This window comes from Fopius arisanus, unplaced genomic scaffold (genome assembly GCF_000806365.1).
Source record: "Fopius arisanus strain USDA-PBARC FA_bdor unplaced genomic scaffold, ASM80636v1 scaffold00100, whole genome shotgun sequence".
NCBI lineage: Eukaryota > Metazoa > Arthropoda > Insecta > Hymenoptera > Braconidae > Fopius > Fopius arisanus.
Window position 1 is genome coordinate 207,296 of NW_011887839.1, and position 19,715 is coordinate 227,010.

The 19,715-nt window shown below is 39.9% G+C and overlaps 5 protein-coding genes across 9 annotated transcripts; 3 read left to right on the forward strand and 2 right to left on the reverse strand.

The window, feature by feature from the left end:
- The first annotated feature begins 27 nt into the window (after nucleotides 1-27).
- Nucleotides 28-6,264, forward strand: Rab6 (RAS oncogene family member Rab6). 2 transcript variants are annotated; one of them, XM_011312395.1, is made up of 6 exons: nucleotides 28-271; nucleotides 1,273-1,331; nucleotides 1,501-1,660; nucleotides 1,963-2,168; nucleotides 2,240-2,306; nucleotides 4,341-6,264. In XM_011312395.1, the coding sequence occupies exons 1-6, from the start codon at nucleotides 202-204 to the stop codon at nucleotides 4,412-4,414; spliced, it is 636 nt and encodes a 211-aa protein (XP_011310697.1). In that variant the 5' UTR covers nucleotides 28-201; the 3' UTR covers nucleotides 4,415-6,264. The 2 variants fall into 2 exon arrangements, with proteins under 2 accessions (XP_011310697.1, XP_011310698.1); XM_011312396.1 differs by lacking the exon at nucleotides 4,341-6,264 and adding an exon at nucleotides 2,604-3,763 and having other exon boundaries at nucleotides 33-271.
- A 74-nt stretch (nucleotides 6,265-6,338) lies between these two features.
- Nucleotides 6,339-9,232, forward strand: LOC105271068 (probable cytosolic oligopeptidase A). Its single transcript, XM_011312397.1, has 2 exons — nucleotides 6,339-6,544; nucleotides 6,776-9,232. The coding sequence occupies exons 1-2, from the start codon at nucleotides 6,456-6,458 to the stop codon at nucleotides 8,862-8,864; spliced, it is 2,178 nt and encodes a 725-aa protein (XP_011310699.1). The 5' UTR covers nucleotides 6,339-6,455; the 3' UTR covers nucleotides 8,865-9,232.
- A 66-nt stretch (nucleotides 9,233-9,298) lies between these two features.
- Syx8 (syntaxin 8) lies at nucleotides 9,299-10,551 on the reverse strand. Its single transcript, XM_011312398.1, has 5 exons — nucleotides 10,353-10,551; nucleotides 10,104-10,298; nucleotides 9,740-9,996; nucleotides 9,574-9,666; nucleotides 9,299-9,495 (listed from the first exon to the last, which is right to left on the reverse strand). The coding sequence occupies exons 1-5, from the start codon at nucleotides 10,385-10,387 to the stop codon at nucleotides 9,335-9,337; spliced, it is 741 nt and encodes a 246-aa protein (XP_011310700.1). The 5' UTR covers nucleotides 10,388-10,551; the 3' UTR covers nucleotides 9,299-9,334.
- A 75-nt stretch (nucleotides 10,552-10,626) lies between these two features.
- Nucleotides 10,627-15,769, forward strand: Tmep (Transmembrane endosomal protein). 4 transcript variants are annotated; one of them, XM_011312402.1, is made up of 6 exons: nucleotides 10,627-10,723; nucleotides 11,562-11,788; nucleotides 11,911-12,505; nucleotides 12,578-12,819; nucleotides 12,884-12,968; nucleotides 14,581-15,769. In XM_011312402.1, the coding sequence occupies exons 2-6, from the start codon at nucleotides 11,573-11,575 to the stop codon at nucleotides 14,754-14,756; spliced, it is 1,314 nt and encodes a 437-aa protein (XP_011310704.1). In that variant the 5' UTR covers nucleotides 10,627-10,723; nucleotides 11,562-11,572; the 3' UTR covers nucleotides 14,757-15,769. The 4 variants fall into 4 exon arrangements, with proteins under 4 accessions (XP_011310704.1, XP_011310702.1, XP_011310706.1 ...); XM_011312400.1 differs by lacking the exon at nucleotides 10,627-10,723 and adding an exon at nucleotides 10,921-11,291; XM_011312404.1 differs by lacking the exons at nucleotides 10,627-10,723; nucleotides 14,581-15,769 and adding exons at nucleotides 10,921-11,291; nucleotides 13,580-14,162.
- LOC105271071 (uncharacterized) lies at nucleotides 15,394-18,971 on the reverse strand. The gene is made up of 3 exons (XM_011312399.1): nucleotides 18,765-18,971; nucleotides 18,589-18,705; nucleotides 15,394-18,483 (listed from the first exon to the last, which is right to left on the reverse strand). Exons 1-3 carry the CDS (start codon nucleotides 18,849-18,851, stop codon nucleotides 16,237-16,239), a joined length of 2,451 nt encoding a protein of 816 aa, XP_011310701.1. The 5' UTR covers nucleotides 18,852-18,971; the 3' UTR covers nucleotides 15,394-16,236.
- Between the last annotated feature and the right edge of the window lie 744 nt (nucleotides 18,972-19,715).

Here is a 19,715-nt window from a genome sequence, read left to right on the forward strand (position 1 = left end):
GAATCGACCAATGACGTCACTTCCCATTCAAACGTGGCGGCGGACAGTGCGACAGGGAAGGAGTGGCCGTGACGATCTGTCATTACATTGCACTGGAGTAATTCCAAATATTTCAATTACATGAACAATTGATAAACAAACGTGTGTCAAAGGTGAAGAGTACATCACTGTCCAGGGGATTATCAGCATTTTCTCGTTAAAATGTCGTCTTCGGGTGATTTTGGTAACCCGTTGCGTAAATTCAAGCTCGTCTTTCTGGGGGAACAAAGTGGTGAGTTATTTTCAAAGAATTTATTGCAATAAGGTGACAAGTGATTGTCGCTTATTGTTGGGATGGATTTTGAATAATTGCATGCATTTTTAACATTTTCATGTTCGAGGTTATAAATCGATATGGCTTGTGGCCGTTTCGTCGTGTCGCTCTCTCTCGCTTCTCAATGCTCTTGGGTTTTTTTTTTTTCCAACAAGACCTCGGTTCAAGGGTTGAAGGTTTTAACGAGGGGATGGTCAGGGTGGAACTGGGAGGGAGGATTTGGGAGTCGCAAATTGCAAACATTTTTTGGGGTGTCTTTTGTTGTTGAGATTTATGTTATTTGATGGTTCGATGGAGACAGGGTTTTCAGGGATTGGGAGTGGTGGTTGTTCTCTTCTGGAGTAGTTCTCCGTTTTTTATGTGGGAGAAATTGGAAATTGTATTTGAAGGGAAAGTCTTGGAGTTGTGATTCTAATTTGGCGTCTGGAGGTCGTGGAGAAAGCCTTAGGATGACGGAGAATTTTTTCGATTTGATATTCTCAGTAGGAGATAGTAGAATTCATTCATATTTCATTGTCGAATAGCCAGCGGAAATTCGAGAAAATGTTTAGCTGAAAATTTTTTCTAGTAATTTTCCATTTGAGATGACAGATTTGGACTGCTGGAGATTGAATTCACAAAGAAAGCGTAAGATTCATATCAAATGGGCATGTAATATATGCGTACTTCTACCGTAATTATGACTTTCATATAGCCATTCTTCGAGCCTTTTATGGCTGCGATGATCTACGTGTGGCTGGCGATAAATTTATTGACCCAGAATTTACTATTCTCGTTTCACCTTTTTTTTTAAGAATGGATGTATTGATTTTCAAAGCCTGAGACAAATGGAAATTCGATTCATTCCTCAGAGTAAACGTTTTATCCACTAGAAAGATGAATGAAAGAATAAACATCGAAACTGCCCTATTTAATTCACCAACAACAGTATTCCATTACAAAATTTTTTCTGTTCTCAGTTGGAAAAACATCGCTCATAACGCGATTTATGTACGACAGTTTCGACAACACGTATCAGGTATAATAAAATAATAATTTTATCAATAACAATTTGAATAATTATTCGATATTCCTTGACTCGTTATTGAGATAATGCGATATTAAACAAGATGAAAAAAAATCGATGAGTTCACCTCTGTCAGGTTTGTAAGTGCTGCATTATTCATTCATGTGTCCATTGATTGCAGGCCACCATAGGTATAGACTTTTTGAGTAAAACCATGTATCTCGAGGATAGAACAGTGAGATTACAATTGTGGGACACTGCTGGACAAGAACGATTCCGTTCACTCATTCCCAGTTACATCAGGGACTCCACTGTTGCTGTTGTGGTTTACGATATTACCAGTGAGTTGAAAAAATCCGTCAATTTTTATAGCTGTCAATCCCATTATTACGAATTCATCGCCGTAAAACGCTTATCGATCGGTTCACCAGTCGCAATTGTTTGAGTTATTCTTTAAAACAAAACTTTCTCTTTTCAATTCTTAATAATTATGCAATTGATAAAGAAAGTAAATTCATTTCATAAATTCATTGAAAGCTCTCAGTAATTTTAAGGAGTAATTTTGAGAGGGAACATGTAATTTTCCATCGTTTAGACGATTTGAAAATTGTCGTAATTGCTGATGTCGATTTAATTGTCGCAGATGCTAATTCATTCCATCAAACGTCGAAGTGGATCGATGACGTGCGAACAGAGCGAGGTAGTGACGTTATAATAATGCTCGTTGGCAACAAAACAGATTTAAGTGATAAACGACAAGTATCGACTGAGGATGGTGAGCGCAAAGCTAAGGAGTTGAATGTTATGTTTATTGAGACAAGTGCTAAGGCAGGATACAATGTCAAACAGGTAATCCAATGCTCGTAATATTTCGGTATTGATTTTATCGAGGGGAATAAACTTTGCAATTGATTACTCAGCTGTTCAGAAGAGTAGCTGCTGCCCTGCCTGGCATGGATTCGACAGAAAACAAACCACCAGAAGACAGTATCCTTTTTCCAATAAAGAAAATGACGAATGAATTTTTTAAAAATTACAGAAATTACTGGAAAACAAAATGACCAAAATAGTAAATTTCTGATTAATCGAGTGTCAATGTATTTTGGTTATTTTCAATGTTCCTGCTGTGTACATAAACAAAAATAATCGCATGATGCAATATTCTCATAGGAATAGACTGTAGAATTTATTTCCTTTGATTTCTATAATTTTTATAACCAGGTGAATATTTTGATTTATTTATTTTTGTGTTTTCCTTAATGTTGTCATTTAAAAAATTCGTAGTGCAAGAAGTAGTTCTCAAGGATACACCAATTGAACTGAAAGCATCGGAGAGCAGTTGTGCATGTTAAGAACTTGATTAAACGGAGAACGGTCCTAAAAATGGTAGATACGAGAGAGATGATTTTTAAATGAGGAGCGAACACTAACTTAATTCGAATTTACGTAACGAAATGATAACGAATTTATCGTCGAGCAGAATCTGAGAGTTGTCTGCTTGGTTTATCCTGTTATTCAGTTGCATTATTTTCACGCATAATTTATTTTTCTTTTCAAGCATTGTGAGCAGGCACTGACTCTTTAAGAGGTAATGACTCATTTGCAATGACGATTAGCTGAGGGAGGGTGTAATGTAAATTAAATTATTATTTCAGGAGTCAAGGGGTGAAGGGTGACAATTCCGTTATCCTTTATGTCCTTTACCCTGATTTATGTTTTAAGAGGCTGTAGCAAACTTATTTTGGGGTAATTATTTCGATCTAGTGTTTTTGTTGATTGGGAAAATATTGAGAAAATAATTTCAGATAATTCCGGATTTTATAAAAGCTACTGAATCAATTGCCTTTTAACGGTGGATTGAATTATACGATTTATTATTTTGTCTTTTTTTCTATCGATTCTAGTTATTCCGGAAATATTGAGTTCTTTCGTAAAAATTGAAAAACGATAGCTTTACCAGTGTAATTATTAAAATATCGATTGGAGCATTTGATAAATTAATTTAATTTGCATTTCTCTTGGTGCAGTGGATGCCGTGGTAGCTTATGTGCTTTACAAATCCATGAATTCATCTCAAACCACTGATTTATTCATCTTCAAGTTCCATTCATTTTCACTATTCGATGATTTTTCATAAAAAAACCGATTGTTCCCACCCAAATAATAAACAATTGTTTAAATAATCACTGAAGCTCAGATTTTCGACTCAAGTACAATAAATAGCATTAAGATATGCTTACGCTGGTTTTCCAATCGTGGATGACCAATCGATTTCGCTTTGGAATTTTTACAAAATATCGAATGAGTATTTAAATTCTATAATGGATAGTAGTGGCCATGCGCCATGCTCAAGGATCCACGATAAAAATTGTCTCGTTAATGATTAAAAATCATGCGCAGCATTTGTTTTCCGATTGTAAATAATTTTGGGGGAATTACGGATTAAAAAGTAACGAAAAATATGGAACATTTTAATGTAGCTAATAATTTATGTCATGTCACTTTTTGTTAATTATTATAACTGTAATCTATGATTTGTATTAAAAGTGGAAACATTGAAAAAAAAAATTAGGCCGCTGATTTTTTTTTGTTTTGCTCCGTCATTTTTATTTCGAATTTCATTCACTGCCTTTTTGCTTCGGAAAATCATCTTTTAGCATTGCGACGACACAGTGGGAGGAAATCAAGAGTTTATTTTCATGATATTATATTTTTTATACTTTTTTAACATTAAATTTATGGTCAAGTGGTAAAATATTGGAGTTTGTCAATTTTTGAGCTATTGAAAATCCCTTCAAATACCACTTGACTGTCAAATTAATTAAGCTTCAGGTTTTATTAATCACACTCCGTCCTTTCGAGCCCTGAAACAACTAAATAATAAGACATAAAGTGAAGAAAATAATTCCCCGTGCCCTCCAGAGACCCGTGAATTTTACAAGTCCCAGAAAACGTGATAACTGTGAAAATCCCAAGGAAATGAAAACACCTTAACAAAAAAAAATGAAAAAAAAAACTCAGCGGTCGACCTGCAGAATCAATCACCGATGCAGAATGGATCGGAGTCGGAGGGGGAGAGTGGCTGCATTTGCTAGGAAGACAATGCTAACGAACAAATAAATAATGAACAAAAGAAATAATACAACCTACTGGCGAAACGTCAATTCTCGTGCGACGTAATGGGAATGCAAATTACCAATTTTTTTTTGTCTCAACGAGACAAATCCATAGCTGACAGGTCGATCGAGCCCAGAAGTTGTTGCACAATCGAAGAAACAAATCAATGACCCAAAGATCTGAAGATGGGGATTGTAGGGAATTAATTATCGTTTAAGTGTGCTTGTACTGTTTTGAGCAAAAAAATGTGAGATTCTGGTGGTGATGGACAAAATTGGGAGATAATAATTTACTATATGATATTATATTTAAGCCCTCAGCCATAGCGGTTTATTTATTCATTCATTCATGGGAGTTTTATCTACTCTAAATTTCAAAGTAGTAAAACCGAAAAGGGATCTCTAGAATTTTATAAACACTAGTTCCACTGCGATGTATTTTAAATTGCATGATTGTTATTAATATTTTTTTATTCCTAGCAATTGAATTAGCAGAAAATGATGGGAATAATTTCCCAATTGTCTTAAACCACCAGAACCCTTGAGATTGATAAAGCCCTGTGATACAATTGTCTTTGGAACGATAGAGACCCATTTGATACGTGAATTTCCACCAAACGAGTCCTAGTATTTCGATACCCAGACATATCGAAACGATCGATTGCACCCTCTTTGCTACGTAATTAAACCCTTCAATTATCCTCAGAATTCGAGCATTTCAGTGCTGTATCGTTCCAAAAGTATCTTCACTCGGTGACTGCTTCGTGTTCTGGCAGGCTGAGGAGATCAAAAAAAAAAATGTATGATCTCGCACGCGAATTAAATTACACTGTGCAAAAGCGTATTTATGGGGGAGAGAGAAAAAGTAATGAATAAACGCTTTCAAAGGATCACTTGAGCCCCAAGAAATTCTGCAATCGAGTGTAATGAGGAGAAAATATACTTTATCTTTTATTCCACTCGATTCCAGAATTGTTAGGTTTAATCTAAGAGACTGAATGTTTTTTCGTACTTTCATCACGCCAGTATCTAAGAGTAGTCGATAGAAGTGAAGTTTGGGCTGTAAAAAATACAGATTAATATACAGGGATGATTCAATTACCCGGATAATTGCCCTCACTTAGGTGAGAGAAAAGGAACATTTGATTTTCAAATTTGGAAAGATGTGTGAGAATATTTTATGGAGGAACTGAGTTCATTTTCCAGGCAATGCCATGAAATTTGAATTTCTACTTTCTCTCGGATATCTAATCGAAATAATTGAATACTCTTTAATTTTCCTTTCCTGGAAAAAGTGCTCAGCTCTTTCTGACATTTTTCCATGCCTCACTTGTTAAACATTCTGATTAATGAAAAGAATTCAATTTGCCTGTGTGATGTTAGCTTAAAAATGTAAAAGACAAAACACCAATTTGCTTTAACTCAGCCGAAAAGAAAATTGCACCCTTTTTACACTAAACAAGGATGATGAAAACGAATAATAAAACGTGGAATTTATAATTGACGGTAGGTGAAGTGATGATAAAATAATTATTTTCTAGTCAATCCCACTGATTAAATTCACGTCGATCACCCGGTTATAATTTTTATCGTAGTGGGAGTAGATCCCCCAGGAAAACTAAGGAAAATACAAAAAAAAATCTAGAGATTATTCTTTAGCTTAAAAGCTGCATAGTTGTAGCGCACGCATTAAGCCACTTACAACCTCATTACTGTTTCATCGTCTAACCAAAACAATGGAAACTATTTCATTTACCACTTCTGGCAAATTCGAACTGGAATTGTATGTCGCATTTAACAAAATAAAATGAAAAACTGTGAAAACATTATAATCCGTGGAATTTATTCCCTTACTGATTTCATCAAGTGATGAATGTCCCAACTGTCCCAACCCCACCTGAAAGCTATTCAAATACTATATATGATGTGAGTATACCAGTCACTACTGCGTCGTGTGCCGGAAATTCAATCATTCAATTTCACCACCGAATATGAAGAATTTACTGTAAATACCGACACAATGGCTATTGCATTCTGCGGAAAGAGAGTCATTTTGACGAGGAACAGCTTCTTCAAGACCCTGAAACGTAGAAATGGATATATCATCCTGTAAGTGCACTAAATATAATTTCCGAGGTTATGTTCCTGGATATAAAAATCGTGAGGATGTCCTTTGAACTACTGATCAAGATTTCGAGAATTATCTCACAGTTCAGAGATGAGCTCCTGATTTTTTTCATGATTTTTTGGAGTTCGAGATATTTCTTCAACTCCCAGATTAAAATTAATTCAACTTGAATTGTTCCAGCACTTTACCAATGGCTTATGTTTGATTTGCAGTCTGCCTGAGATCGGTGAAGACCTGCCAGAGAAAAATCCATTACTCAAGGAGGATGGCCTCCCCGAATTCAATACATTCACCATCGAAAAATCGATGGCTGCTATCGGTCAACAGACAGTTTTGTTTGAGCAGGGAATAGCAAAAATAGAGAATGATATTAAAGAGGCAGAAAAGTTGGACATTGTGACCCAAGTGTTGCATCCTCTGGAGGACCTCTCGATTCCATTGGAAACGACCTGGGGTGTGACGAAGGCTCTGTACTTCGGTAACCAGAGCCTGATGCCAACGAAGTACTACCTGAACATTCACAATCGAATGATAAGAGCTCGTGCCACAAAATTCACGAGTTTACCCATCTATAAAGCCCTGAAGGAGGCATTCGCCTCAAAAGTTCCCCTGACACCTGAGCAAAAGCGTCTGATCCAGAAGTACCTGTTGGAGGGTCGCCTGAACGGTCTTGACCTGACGGAGAAACAGACCGAAGACCTGCAGCACAGCATCTTCCACTTGCACAAGAAAACAACAGAGATGTTGAAAAAAGTGGAGATAGCGACGTCAATGTTCAAGACAACAGTCTCAGACCCAACAGTAATGAAGGACTTCCCGGAGGATTTCCTCCGTCAGATCTCGGTAGATTCGAAGAATCCAAGGACAGGCCCCTGGAAGATCACCCTGGAGCCCAGAATTTACTCTCAATTCATGGAGAATTGTCCAGACAGGGAACTACGGTGGAACGTGTGGCAGGCGTACGTTGGCAGATGTGCGCTGCACATGGAGAATACCCTGAGGACAAGTGGCAACCTCGAGGACATCAGAGACCACAGGAAGAACCAGGCAAAAGTCCTGGGTTACAGGTGCTACGCAGAGATGAGTATGGTGACGAAGACAGCTGGCAGCCTGGAAACAGTCTACTCAGTGCTATCGAGACTCCTGGAGACAGCGAGACCAGCCCAAGAGCAAGAGCTCCAGGAATTGACGACGTTTGCTCATGACAGGGGCTTCGATGGGGATCTTCTGTGGTGGGATGTGGATTACTGGAGCAAAAAGCATCGTAGAACAGTATACAATTACAAAGACGAAGTTCTTTGTGAGTACTTTCCTCTTCCCCAGGTACTCAAGGGTTTGTTTGGTCTCATCGAGGAACTCTTCGATGTGAGAATCGTCGAGGGGAGAAAAACTGACGTGTGGCATACAGACGTCAGGTTCTTCGATGTGATCGACCTGAAAGGCTCTGCCGAGCCCATTGCCCATTTCTACCTCGATCCCTATGCCAGAGAGAAGCACAAGATGAATCTGGAGGAGGGGGGCTGGATGGTGGGGATGCAGAGTGCCAGTAAAATCATGATGACAAAGCCTTTGGCAGCTCTTGTATTTAATTTTCCAACTCCCTACGCAGATGTTCCATCTTTGCTGTCTGTTAAGGACGTGGTTAAGCTCTTTGAGAAGGTGGGAACTGCCCTCCAGCACATGCTGACGACGGTATCCTATGGGGAGATAGCAGGTCTTGCCAATGTTGAGTGGGACTCTGTTGGAGTGAGTGGACACTTCATGGCCAATTGGTGTTACGAGCCCAGGGTCATCAAAAAAATATCTAGTCATTATCGAACGGGGGAGGCTCTTGGGGAGGAGCACGTCGACAGTATCAGGAAAATTAGGTCTCAGATGGCGGGTTTCATGCTCTCCAAGGAAATTTATTTGTCAAGGTGCGATCTGGAGCTTCACGAATCTGAGGACTTCTGGCCGAAGATACAGAAACGACTCTGGGAAGAGCACTTTGTTATTCCTCATGACTCCGATGACTCCCAGATCACTGCGTGGTCCTCGATATTTTGTCATAATTTGGGAGCTGCGTATTATAGTGATTTGTGGAGTCAGATGATAGCTGCAGATGTTTACAGTGCCTTCCTCGAGACCAAGGGCGATAAGGAGGCTGTCCGGGAGACGGCAAACCGATTTAGAGAGACTTTTCTCAGTCTTGGGGGAAGTGTACCTGCGGGCGAGGTCTTCAGGCGGTTTAGGGGACGTGATCCCAATTCTAAGGCATTACTTAAGAACCTAGGACTGCAGTCCAAGGATCCCAGAGAGTGAATTTGTTGATATAAATTAATTGGTTTTAATGCAGTGATGATCGGTTGAGGAAATCTGCCATCGAATTTTTTTCAACGTTATTTTTCGTTCAGAGAATAAAACAAACAAACACAGGAGTAGCAAATATTCATTTCAATTAAATTACACAATGTAAAATAAATAAATATCAATTATGCCTCAAAAAAAAAAATGAGCTTGAAGTAACAAAAAACAGTATTGCATCACGAATTATCGGAGTGAGTTCTTTAATTATTTTTCAACGAGTTATGAATCCATCTCCTCACGAAACACCTATTATTCAGTGCTGCATTAGAATTGTAGAACGAGACCAATTTCAGTGACTAATTTAATAAATTTCGTTATTGATACTCCCAGCGAGTAATTGCAGTCCGTGATGCTCAATCAGTAATTAACAGTATAATATTTATGTTCTTAAAATATACGAGTTGCTGAGTTATCACATTTGTTAATCAGACCACAGCAACGACAATTATACTTATGAATAAGATAATTATTATGACCCAGTATCCGCAGGTTCTGTCCCTGCGATCGATTGCACGGATTCTCCTCGTTCCATCGATCAACCTCTCGTCTGTTCGCTCCATGTGATCGGCCAGGTCGTCAATTATCTCTAAAAAAACACAATAAAAAAATTCAATCATTCAATCCCACCTCTCTACTCTCTTACCGCTTTTTACGAATTAATTACCATTTTGATGATCCACTTCATTGTGAATTGTTCGTGCTATATTTTTCTGCCTCACGATGACCTGATACAGCTCGTCGAGCCCACGATCTTGCTCTGAACCAAAATTATTCATCAAATATTTTTTTACTCATGTATTTCGCCTATGAAAATTCAGATAGAAAATCACCCTGAATAATAGCTTCATTTTGCGCCTTCAAGTCGCTTACAGAGACATTCAAATCCAAGGGAGGATCATCCTCATCGTCATCTTGTCCCCAGCCAGTGGTGCCTCCATCCGCGAAGGCAGAGCCACTGGATTTTATCAGACTAGGCCGGTCTGAAGCTGCTGGATTCATCCTGGCGTCGTACAACTGCTTTATCTTGAAGACATTACTCTGGAGATGTTCAACCTGTCGTCGCCTCCTCTCCGCTTCGTCGTGAGTTCTTCAGGGGATATTTTAATTAAGAAAATTCAAAACAATAACACCAGACAACTGTGTAAGCTTCAAATTCGTTGTGAATTCTGGGTTTCAATTGAACTGAAAGGATACATAACTCTCATCTTCGAAGCTTCATCCACCTTCTTCCTGAGCTGTCCTATCTGATCTGTGTACTGCTTCAATTGAAATCGTACATTTGCTGATAAACTGGCGAACACCTGTGAAGTCCTCTCCTGACGATCCCGTTGGCGAAGTTGCTCCATGATCTCCCGAAAAAGTCCTTCACATGCCTCATGTTCAGTGATCCTACGCAATTCCCAAATTAAATAAACTAATGAATCACAATAACCTCACTCCTACCAGGGATCATTATCTTCAAGATAAACAAGCGCCATTGTGTGCTGCTGAGGTATTCCCCCAGTCCAGGAAGCTCGACTCCTCGACGACGTCAACGAGCCCCATAAACCCAAGATCTTCACGCCTTGAAGCCCCCGACGATCCCGAAATCAAGTTGTCTCAACCCAAATGACAGGCTGTCAGTCATTAACGACACGTGGTATCCCCCCACCGTAAAATTCCTTTCACCTTTGCAAGCGAGGATCCGCCATAGTATAGTAAAAAAACCAGTAAAACCCTCGCCATAAGGCAGTGCATAACCGACTGATGCCCGACATTCCCTGGGCCCCGAGGGACATCCAGTACTCATCAACACCTGCAGCCCTCCATCACAGGTATGAGACAATTAATAACATTGAAAGAACAAAATAATAACCCTTGCATCAAACAAAACAACCCCTGAATATTCAATTTTGCCTCTATTTCCGGAGAATTTAGTGTCGCGTAATCTCATTGGCGGGTATGCGCATGCGCCGATGGCTCGGGGCCAGTGAATGTACGCGTGCGCAAAAGCCAGTTGAAGAAGATAAAACCGATAAAAAAAATCTGTAACCAAGAGAGAGACAGTGAAGAGCTCGGGAAAGTGTGAGCATGACAGTGGGAAATACATTTTCCACCACAATATTCCCTCCGCGAAAATTCCCCAGTCCTGCGTCCTCCGGGTGACGAATTCGATTCAATAAAAAGTGTTTCATTGTATTTAAGGACTGAAAATGTCGAGTGAGAGTGGAGTCCTGTCATCCACGAGGCAATTCAAGTGAACAGGACAGGGATTTTTATTTGTTTAATATTTTTTAACGTATTTGGGGATAAGTGGCTTCAGGGGCTTTCGCCCTCCATCAGGACTTGCGTCGTTACCCTGGAATTTCGCCTAGAGTCTTCCCACATAAGACTGTCCCACAGGTCAGAATTACTATTTCACCTGGGAATTTAGTTCTTTCCTTCTTTTATCTACATCGTCACTGCTGTCGTCATTGGACGACTGTCTCTGTCTTTTGGGTTTTAGTGGGAGCACTAGAGCCTTCTCTTGTCCTCGAACGGGACTATGTGTTGTTGTGATATGCATATTGATTTTTAAAGCGCGGGGACAAATCCACGAGTTAATATTTGTGTTTTTTCTTTTCTCTTCTGTGATGTGAGGATGCTGTGAGGGTTAATGGCTTTGGGTTTCAGGGATTGGAGATATGGGTGCTAATGTGACGACAGCTGAGGCTGTCTCTTCTACTCCTAGGGGAATTACTGAAGGAATAACTCAGAGCAGTGTCATGGGGATTACTAGCACAATAGCCAGTGGAATCATTGATAATGAGAATAATGAGCCAATTTTTTTACAAACACGAGCTGCACAGGGTATTTCAGGTGCTTTTGTGTGGCTAGCTCTGTTTATCACTTGCCAACAGGTCAGTATCACTAATTAGATATGAGACAGATGGGGATGGACAGATGGGGATGAAGAGAAAATCAGGGGAATAATATCGAAAGTAATGGTTTTAAAAAATTTTTCATTTGTTGGGTACCACAGATCTACCAGCACCTCAGGTGGTACACAAATCCCACTGAACAGCGATGGATAGTCCGTATATTATTCATCGTGCCAATCTACGCCACCTATTCATGGATATCACTGCTCTTTTTCAACCGTGAGGGTTATTACGTTTATTTCTTCACGGTACGTGATTGCTACGAGGCATTTGTTATCTACAACTTCTTGTCCCTCTGCTACGAGTACCTGGGAGGCGAAGGTAATATCATGTCTGAGATACGTGGCAAACCAATACGCTCCAATTGTCTGTACGGTACGTGGTGTCTTGTCGAGAAGACCTACACCATCGGCTTTCTGAGATTCTGCAAGCAGGCGACCCTCCAGTTCTGCCTTGTCAAACCGGTTATGGCATTCGTCATAATAATTCTGCAATCGTTTGGTCATTATCGTGATGGTGACTGGTCACCTGATGGTGGATATATTTATGCCACTATCATCTATAATATCAGCGTTTCACTTGCACTTTACGGACTCTTTTTATTCTACTTTGCAACGAGGGATTTACTCACTCCTTTCGAGCCTGTCCTCAAGTTCTGCACTGTCAAGAGTGTCATCTTCCTGTCATTTTGGCAAGGTAATAATTCAGTCGACGAGATGTGAATAAATATGTTGTAATGTAAATTAATTTATCATATTTGTGCTTCAGGAGTTCTTCTTGCGGTTTTTGAAAAGGCTAATGTAATATCACCGGTGATTGACAGCATGGGACATGCCACCAACACTGGAACAGTATCAGCTGGCTATCAGAATTTCCTTATTTGTATTGAGATGCTTTTTGCAGCGATTGCACTGCGTTATGCATTTCCTTATCAGGTGTACGCAGCCGGCTGCGTGACAGACTCGAGAGGTCGAAGTGTCACGATGCAGAGTATCAGCAGTAGCTTGAAGGTATTTCGCAATAAGCAAATAAACAAAACGACAATGTTTGATAATTGGGGATTTTTCATTGCAGGAAACGATGAACCCCAAGGACATTATGACCGATGCCATCCACAATTTCCATCCTCAGTATCAGCAATACACACAGTACAGCTCTGGTATGTCGAATTTACTTTCTAGAAATCATTATTTTGAACCTTAAATTGCACATATTACCGCAGTTTATTTAAATTCTCTGTGGAAATGGCACATTGAGTGTTCCTGATGTTAATTTAATGGCATGAATATCTAGCATGTGTCGACCGATTGAAAATCCCTAGAACGAGAATCGCTTAATGTCCGTAGTTATTTTTAAAATATTTCATTTGCTTGATCTATTTTCGTTGTTTGATTTAATGGAACTGCATGCGCTCGGAGAGGGGGGCACTGAAAAAATGCCGCCAGTATTGAGATTAATTTTGAAATTTAGATAGTTAAAAAATTCTGATTATTTTTTCACCCCTCGTGACCCTCAATTGCACCGTTGCACATCTATTCAGATCGCACAGCAAGTATTACCCCCGAGCACAATTAAACTTGCATCGAGTCCAGAGATAAGACAATGTAAAAAAAAAATAACGACATTCCAGTCGCGACAATGAGAGTCGCGAATTAATCACCAAATCCAGAATAAGAAAAATTTTCTATTCTCAAGAGGATGCCACCTCCAAGAATCATGAATAGAGAATGAGAAGCTCTGAGAGTGCCTTTTTGTTTGCTATTTTTTCAGACGTCAATACCAACTTGCCGTATGAAAAGCTGTGAGTGCGCGAGATCATCTCGATTTAATATGAAACATCCCACAGGATGCAGGCGATTTTTTTTCTGTCTTAGACGAATTCACCAATTCGTTGGGAGAAAAATATTTAAAACAATTAAATAAAGTACTTAATATAAAAAAAAACAGGTTAATGTGAATTTATAATCAACTTCTGTTCAATTCACTTGAAAACAAAATGGATGAATTCACTGATTTTCATCTGGGGAGATTCATATTTTTTATCTCTTAGGGTTTATTTTATAACGTAAAAATGCGGTAAATCGCGATAAACAGGACCATTGTAAAGTAGTACATAAGCAGTTTATAATTCGAAAGTACTTAGACGAGATTGTATTTTAGGATACGAATGAGCTTCACAGGAGATTACGTTAAAAAACGATTTAAATGTGTACGTGAATTAATTGAAATAACGCAATTATCTGTTTAATCGTGCCTGAAATTAGTGATGTATTTGGCATGCATTTGTTGTCAGGAAAAATCATTGCAGCTGAAAAATTGGAAATAATGTTCATTAAATGATTGATATTCTCATGGATTTGTTTATTATTTAAAAAAAAAATATTCTGCATGGTTCCCAGAGCTTGCCATCTCCTCCATTCATCCTTCGCCATCAAATTTGCATGACTAATTACGCTCAATGTTCTTCCAGCAATTTCATAAGGAAAAATCACTCGTTCTCGTGATGATTTCACTATTAACAAATCCAGGTTTTATTATTAGTCACAATTTTTGGAGCTGTAATGCACAATAATGTATTTTAAAGTCTAAATTCTTGGATAAAGTATTTGAAAATATTCACCAGTCAATTAGAAAAATAATTAATAATTAAATCCTGGAGGTATCTTAAATACCTTTTTTATAGTAATTACCTGGGATGAGTGAGACTTGCCTAATGAATTCGTGTAGACTAGATAAAAATATTGAATGAGTCGTGACAATACCTCCATCAGGTGGTACTAAGAATCAACGGGGAATGCGAGTATCAAGCTACGACCCCGATGATCCGCAAAATATGCCAGTTCCACCGCCTCAAAGACGAAATACCTCGCACCAGCGTGTCGCAACAATCTCCCAAAATTACAATGAAAAAACCATGTTGCTGAGCAGCGACGATGAATTTCAATAGAAGCACCCGGATAACACCACTGGAGCCCAAAATTTCCATGACAATGCAAAGAATTTAATTCAATCCAAATAAAAAAAAAGAATGGTAAGGCATTTCAATGGAGAATTAAGTCTTTTATTTGCTGCATTTAGTTTCTCCATAAATAATAGGCCATTTGAATCTCGTTCGCGAGAAAAATGAATAGTTGAATTGAAAAATGTTGAAGTTCGTGTGGATTACGTATTATATTCATTGATTAAATCATTTTTTAAAGAATGTTATTGCGTTACGAGTTGTGAGTAGTTCTGAAAATAATTTATATGATTTATCGATTAATTGTTGCTCCTCAGAGCTGACTACATAAAATCGAATATAAATGTTATATTCCACTCGACTGAGTAATATTCTATTAATTTCGCATTTTCAATTAATAAAAGTAGTTTTTTTTCTCGAAAATATAAATTCATTATTTCAATTAATTATTCAGGAGTCTTCATGCAGCTCTGACGTGCATCAAACAATTGTCAGAGGGAAAGAAAACTAATCACGTATAATACATTAATTTATTATCTCTCATAAACAATTATTTGATTCTTTGTAATACTTGTACAAACATACCAAAGTACTTACACACTACTAAAAATAAGTATTTCTATAATTTTTCCATGGTACAATCGACTCTTTATTTACGTCAATCACTTCAAAAAATATAAAGTTCTGTTTTATTTTATTTGCTCAACAGCGAAAATACTAAGATAAAAATAAGAAAAAAAATCCTACAAAAGGAATTAGCGAAATCAATGTTGACGCGTGTAAATCTGTCATTGAAACACTCTGGAACATTAAACATTGACACGATTGACGCTAATAAAGCCCACAAGACGAACCCAAATCAGCTGAGGGAAATCGCAAGAATGATAATAAAAAATAAATCATGAAAGAGGATAAATCATACGTTAAATAATTTAGCTTCTGAGCCAACAGACTATCTTCGCGTCCTAATAAAAAAAACTAATATATGTATATATCGTTAACATAGATTGTATTTACAGAGTAAATTTGCGCGAGTCACTAATTACTGCAGAAGTGGAAAAAAAATTCATTAGCGAAATGTTGAAACGAGATTTTCACACTCAAGCAGTAGTTCTCGCGAAATATCTCAGAACCAGGGAAAGATATCGAAAAATCGATAGAAACCTTTTTTCCTTATCTCCCCGAGATCTCGAAAAAAGTTCCCCCAATCATCTTTGTATTTTCCACAATTGCCAAGTTATTTCGCAAAAATAAATCTCACCTCAGCATTTCGCTGTTGTAATAAACAACAGTCCAATCCAAAAGAATTAATAAACGCTGCACCTCCCCCAGGTATTGAAATATCCGAGATTTTGTTACTTCCCCCAATTATTTTGTCACCGGGCCTACCCCCTCTCCCCATAATCTGTTAGAAGAGTCTGTAAGCGTCAAATAAATATTTTTATCTCAATTTCTGATGACTCCCCCATCACAGTTGTACAAACTTTTTCCACCCATGCCACGGGCCCTCGACCTCCTCCTCTCGCCTCCTCCTTCGCTTGCCCTTTCCCTTGACTCCCTCCTCCTCGATATCCTGATACCTGAGCTGATCGTCCATGTACCCCACCACATTATTCTCCTCAGTCGTGTACTTTTTGTACTGTTCATTGACATCTCTCCTGACAACAGAAACAGCCCCCTTGGAGCTCCCCTGCCTGTATTCACTGAAAGCCTGACCCTCGTACCCAGACAGAATACACGGATGAATGGGTTTGAAGCCAATGGACCTGAGCCTCGCCACCCTGAACTCCACATCGGACATATTAACAGGTACAAAAGCCGAGAGCCCACCCCCGAGTCTCACAGAGGCCTCTAAATCCCTTCTCACGCAGCTTGGCCTAAGAATCTCTCCTTCCTGAGTCGTCTGCACCGATATATTCCTGTGAACGATCTCCTGGAGGTCCTCCGAGCCCTCTGACTTCACATCCTCGAGACTCCCCCACTGGCCAAAGCCCCGAGGACTCGCCAATTCTTCAAAATCCACCGAAGTCGAGGCATCCCTCTGCAAAGTGCACTGAACAACAGCATCCACCATCTTTAGCCTTCTGACCTCCCTCTTCTGCGTCGACTTCACCGGTTTTCGCCCCTCAGTCTTCTCCTGAGGCTTCAATTCCCTCAGCTCCATCTTTTCCGTTTTAGAAGAATTTAGGGATCGGCCGGTGTTCCTCTTGATGAGTTTTGTCTTCTTTGAGAGGTCCTTGGATCTTCCCTTCAGGTGTCTCAGGTTATCCCTCCTCTTGCTGAACCCTCTCATGGCATATGGGAATCTCCGGGTCCTCGGACCACGCGATTTTGCCACAAAATTCGCGTCAATCGCCAATTTCGCGAGCTCACTCTGCCGCTTCTTCGAGGCCTTGGAATATCCTTGAACCCCAGATTTTCCACTCTTCTTTCCACTGCTCTTGTGACCGGCATTCTCTTTGTGGCTCTCTGATGCCTTCGACTTCAGCACCGATTTCCGGAGGATTGGGCTGGCCTCGACGCTCTTTTTCCCAGTGGATGTTGACCTCAGGGAGTAAAGGGTCTTGGAAGACTTGGGAGTCGATCGAAGAACATCAGGAACTTTTACCACGTGTTTATTCAATTTCGGCATTATCAATGCTGACTCCATCGTCGGGGTGACCTGGAGGCCCTCCTGGGATTTTTCAAAGCTCTTCCTGGAGTCGGCCACTGGGGATCGAGTCACCACTTCCGAAAGTTTTTTGGAGACCTCGATAGGTTTGTCTCTAGAGTCCGGGGGACTCGAAACAGCTGTAAATTCTGGGCCCTCGGATGCTGACGAATTCCTCGCGGAAGACACAGGTGATCGTTCGATCTTCCCCACCCCCGAGCGCATTTGGATGAGTGACTCCTGGAGTTTGTCCCTGGCTCCTGGCCCAAAAGTGTTGAGATTGAGGATTTGTGAGGGAAGGCTTTTAACCGAAGACTTGTAAACCCTGCAGAAGGTCATGGGTGTCTTCTTGACGTCCTGGGGATTCGGTGAGGAGTCGTACAGATCAGTTCTAATCGATATATTTGTGTTCTGGAGTTTCGAGGTATTGAGCTTGGGAGATTCAGCCCCTGGAATCGAATCGCATTTCTTAGAGACGTGACGCATCACGATCGAACTCTCCCTCGGGGCTTTCTCGAGTCCTGAAATTTTCTCGGGGTCTTCTGCCCTGATTTTGAGGGAATCAGACCTGCAGCAGTCCATGTGACACCTCTGAGTTGTCCTCGACTTATTCCTCTTCTTCGGGGACTTCGAGGGCTCCCAGGGGGGCACATCCTGAGAATTCAATCTCACTAGGGCGAATCTGAGGATCTTGACTGGGGTAGAGGCAGTTTCCACCTGCCACAATGAGATTACCTGGTAAAGACCGTCGTATCGATAACCTGTTTTTGGTGCGTACTTGTTCGCCAAGTTGTACCCACGCACTAGTCTTATGGGAATTTGATTTTGACAGCTACGGATTAAGGGAGAGGCCAGGGTCTCGATCGTGGTGAACGTCAAGTAGTCACCGAAGTCAAGGTCATTGTGGGGATTTGAGTGAGATGTGCAGAGAGAAAGTGCTCCTGCGGATGCCTCGTCTAGGTCCTTGTCGAAGGGCAGGTGCACCTGATCCCGTGAGAGGTCCATCCTGATGCCCCACCAGGAGCCTGCAGGAAATCCTGGGATCGGACCGTACGTGGGGAGCACCTGATTTATATTGAAAAATTCAAATTTTTAAAGTCTCTCATAGTGTTAATTGGCTGACATAACCTCTTCAATTTTTTTCTCATCGAAAAGCAGAGATGCACTCACCTGGGGGTCCTGACGACCTCCTGGGGATATGATAACGTTCTTCTGTGGCTTCTGTGCATTCTCGGAGTTCAATTTACCGAAGAACTTGGATAATTCGTCCCCTGAACGAGAATTTATCTGGAGACAGTGAGAGTACGAGGTGAGAATTTTGAGATTTACTTTTCAACGAAATTTACCTTTCGTGTGCGTAATTTGGCGAGAATTTTCTCCGTTTCCTCGTGGGTGTTTGGGTGGAGTATCCTGTCGAACCACGTCGGTGCCATTTCAAATTATTGAGGATTTTTTAATGGACACTACACATTTTTGTTTTTCTTTACGGGGTAATGGAGATACTATCCCCTCCAGATGGCGATTCCTAGAGGACGCCATTGCTGTTTGTCGCGTTGAAGGTATGATACAGGGAGGTATTGCCAAGCTTTGATGTCGCCGACACCAAAACAGGGGACAAGTACCTTCAGACGTCGTACGTAGCGCTGTATAACGCCCTTCTCCTCACGCGCATTTCGTCCCCACCATTCAGCGATTTCTGGCGCTTACATTTGAATGCTAGTCGAGTCGTTTGATTTTTTTTCTTTCAAATTGACATGAAAAAAATGAACAATGGGTATATGATTATTTCCATAAGAGAGATTCTTCCCCAGTATTGACTATTAAATAATTCACCTGTTTTATGTCATTGACAACTTCCTCGAATCTTCCATCATCGTTCAATATTTCTCCCAAATCAGTGCTGCTGAGATGATTCAACATCGACAATGCACCTAGAATATCCATAGAAATTGATGAATTTATTACTAATAATTATGAATTATTATAAATTATTAAATTTCATAAATCAAGTAATTAAAGTGAAACCCTTTCCACGTCACCCAAGAGGTAGAGTCCTTGACGCGTTTTTTTTAACGTGGTATCCCCTGTAGGCCTAATCCACTAAGTCAATATAAAAAAATATTATTTGAAAACCTGGAATCAAAAAAGAACCATGACATTTATTAATAATAAAAAATAATGCATTAATAATAAATTCATCAATTTCTATGGATATTCTAGGTGCATTGTCGATGGTGAATCATCTCAGCAACACTGATTTGGGAGAAATATTGAACGATGATGGAAGATTCGAGGAA